Source organism: Prunus mume, linkage group LG5, assembly GCF_029339155.1.
Source record: "Prunus mume cultivar Tortuosa linkage group LG5, ASM2933915v1, whole genome shotgun sequence".
In the NCBI taxonomy this organism is placed as follows: Eukaryota; Viridiplantae; Streptophyta; class Magnoliopsida; order Rosales; family Rosaceae; genus Prunus; species Prunus mume.
In genome coordinates this window covers 24,745,933-24,749,574 of record NC_142702.1, presented here as the reverse complement: position 1 = coordinate 24,749,574, position 3,642 = coordinate 24,745,933, and the positions used below count along the sequence as shown (strand labels likewise).

The following is a 3,642-nucleotide window of genomic DNA, read 5'->3' as shown; positions in this document are numbered from 1 at the left end:
CGGTAATATAACAATTTTTGCCCATTTCGTGGCTAACATTAGGTGCTGTGTCTACAATTTGTGGAAAGGAGTCGGTATATGTTTCTTCGTGGGGTTCCACAATTTTTGTACGTAAGTGAGTTTTATACTAAGTTTGCAAACTATATACTAAGTGGGTGGACTAATTAATCAAAATTACATTCTAAAATATTAATCCACACTATATATATGCAACATGTGAAGAGCATATATGTAACATTTGGAGAGAGAGAGAGAGAGAGAGAGAGAGAGAGAGAGAGAGAGATGGAGTTCAAACCCAAAGAAGTAGAAGAAGTAGTTGAAACATTTAGTGAAGATGGAGAAGATCATCCTAAACGAGGAGGCTGGATAACCTTCCCCTTCGTTACAGGTCTCTCCCTTAATTTCTCGCTCGATTAGTTTTTTTTATTTCGTTAGACAGTCTGATAAAAGAACATTTTTCATTATTATGTGTTTTGAATGGGTTAATGAATTTGATGATGAAATGATGCACACTATCAGGAAGTATGTTGGGTCTGTCGATAGCAGGTGGCGGGTGGGGGTTCAACTTGATAGTATTTCTGATAACAAAATTCAATGTGAAGAGCATAAGCGCAACACAGATCACTAACATCATCTTTGGCACCAACAATCTCCTCCCCATTGTCGGAGCCTTCATTGCCGATTCCTTCTTGGGATCTTTCTCTGTCGTCGTCATTTTTTCCTTCCTTTCTCTACTGGTAATTTATAATTAAATTTCTATATTATTTCTCAATACTAGTCTGTCTAATCTTGAATTACTAATCTCTTCACACGTTTGTTTGTGAGATGCTTTTTTCTTAATCATACATCATAACGATTTTTTAGTTTATTTTGTGCTACAAGAAGAAGCTTTTTTCTTAATCACACGTCATAAAGATTTTCTAGTGTGCGCAAAAGATTGTATGTGCTTGTCTTTATTTACTTTATTTCAGGGACATTTTTTGCCGTAATGATTTTTTATGACGCAAGAGTCACCATAGTTCATGATATATATTATTCATTTTCGTCATGATGAATCAAACGAACCAAATTACTTAAATAGTGACACTTTTTTGCAGAGGGTAAGAATATATTTCCCTTGTTGCTTTGTGAGTTTATAATGATGTACCTTTATATGAATGATTGTGGCAAAAGAAAATCTTTTAGTTGCATAACTACATATATGTAAGATATTATAGAATAATACGGTAGTAAAGAATAGACAATGCACAAATAATAAAATGACACGTCAATATCATATATTGATCATCATCTTGAACCTTCATCTGGGTATGACCATGTTAACCCTAATAGCTACAATGCATTCCTTGAGGCCATCATCATGTCCACCTGGCTCACTCACATGTGAAGGTCCATCAAACTTTCAATACTCAGTCCTCTATGGAGCATTAGCCCTAGCTTCACTAGGGCTTGGAGGAACTAGCTTCACAATTGCAACCATGGGAGCTGACCAATTTAAAAACCCCAAGGACCAAGGGGTTTTCTTCAATTGGTATTTCATGGCCTTGTATGTTGCCAATCTCATCAGCTCCACCGCCATCATCTATGTCGAGGACAACGTGGGATGGGGATTAGGGTTTGGGATTTGCTTCATTGCAAATGCTATTGGGATACTGGTGTTTTTGTTGGGGAAGCGATTTTACAGGCGAGTTAAACCAATGGGTAGCCCCTTCATGAGCATAGCACGAGTTTTGGTTGCATCGATTCGGAAAATGAAGACATCATTGGCAACTTCAAGAGACTCAGACTACTTTTATGCAGATGAGGTTTTTGCTGACAATACAGTCCCAACTAAATCTTTCAGGTATGCTTATGATCATAATTATATAGTTAATTAGAGTCTAATTACACACACACACACACACACACACACACACACATATATATATACTAGTCTAATTACATCCAGTGGGGTTCGAAACTAAATTTTTTGTTTTCCATCATTGAGAACCTTGGCTATCGCCTATATCCTTAATATTTTACCATTTATTGAGTATAACTAAATTTTTCTTTTATTTTTTGGTATGTAAGGTTTATATGTAATTTTGACTTTTCTATCCTTGACTAAATTTAATGGTTTAAATTTGCTATTGGAAAAAAAAATAATATCAAATCATTGTACTTACCTTCAAAAGAAAATGCATATCCAGTGCTTCATATGGACAAAAATTAATTTCAAATGTTTGTATTTTATGTAAATGGAAAATACCAGCGTCAATCATCGATAAATGTATAGTTTAATTATCGTTCTTTTAAAATGACATGGTTCACAAATTAAAAAATATTAGTTTGAGATACGTTATTGGATCTTGTTTGAAAATCACTTGCATTTAAAAATCTATTGTTAGGATCAGTAGTCCATGTGCGCATGAGAATATTGTTTGCATGGTTACATACATCATAATAGTATGCATTAGTACTCTTCCCTATGTAATACAAGAAGTTGCATTATTCACCCATAATTCGCTTGCAACATGTTTATGCAGATTCTTGAATTGTGCAGCACTGAAAACCGAAAAAGACAAGCAATTTGATGGCTCATATACAAAATCATGGAAGTTGTGCACTGTCAAAGAAGTGGAAGACCTTAAAACCCTTATCAAAATCATGCCACTATGGTCTACTGGCATCTTTTTAAGCATTACAATAGCTATTTCTGGTAGCCTTGTTGTACTCCAAGCCCTATCTATGGACAGGCACCTTGGCCCACACTTCATAATCCCTGCTGGTTCATTCCCAGTTTTCAACCTCTTAGCCACAGCCATCTCCATTTTCATAGTTGATCGCTTCATACTACACAAGTTAAGACCCCTCCAAAGGGTAGGGATTGGTCATGTGATCAACATTGTTGGATTGGTCGGGTCAGCTCTACTCGAAAGGGGACGATTAGGAGTGGTAAGATCACATAACCTCACAAATCAGCCCGGGACAGTGGTGCCCATGTCAGCCCTATGGCTTGTGGCACCAATGTCGATTATGGGAATTGGTGAGGCATTCCAGTTCCCTGGACAAGTTGCATTGTACTATGAACAATTTCCAAAACCTCTGAAAAGTACTTCCACGGCTATGATGTCATTGCTGATTGGAATTGGGTTTTATCTCAGCACTGCAATCACGCATTTGGTAAAGCAGACAACGGGGTGGTTACCGAATAATATAAATCAAGGGCGTCTAGATAATGTATTTTGGATGTCAGCTGTGATTGGAGTGGTGAATTTTGTGTACTATTTAATTTGTGCCAAGTTTTTCAAGTTTCAAAACCAAAATGTATAACTTTTAATGCTTCAAATTGACAAGACTGCATGCGAGGTACGAAATTTATTTATCATCTGGGATACAATATATAATTGCGGGTACATACACTTCTCAGACTCACTCAACTTCATTTTTACATAACGAAAGACTCTTAAAGCCAAAACCGATTACTTAAATTGAAGTTGCAAGTGAATTTGGTTCTGTTGGTGATTTTGATTTACGCACGTATTTCCTTGCCCAAACATGCTTCCCATTGATGAAGAATTTGGCCTTGTTTTTCCCTTTAAGAACATTGGAATGGAGGAAGTAGAACGAACCACAAGATGCGCATACAATGGTTGCTTATCA

At 36.5% G+C, this 3,642-nt stretch overlaps 1 protein-coding gene across 1 annotated transcript; it reads left to right on the top strand.

Annotated features, from left to right (window-relative positions):
* Positions 1–282: 282 nt before the first annotated feature.
* On the top strand, positions 283–3,364 carry LOC103332503 (protein NRT1/ PTR FAMILY 2.3-like). The gene is made up of 4 exons (XM_089053121.1): positions 283–388; positions 520–733; positions 1,304–1,843; positions 2,526–3,364. Exons 1-4 carry the CDS (start codon positions 283–285, stop codon positions 3,310–3,312), a joined length of 1,647 nt encoding a protein of 548 aa, XP_088909247.1. The 3' UTR covers positions 3,313–3,364.
* The last annotated feature ends 278 nt before the right edge of the window (positions 3,365–3,642 follow it).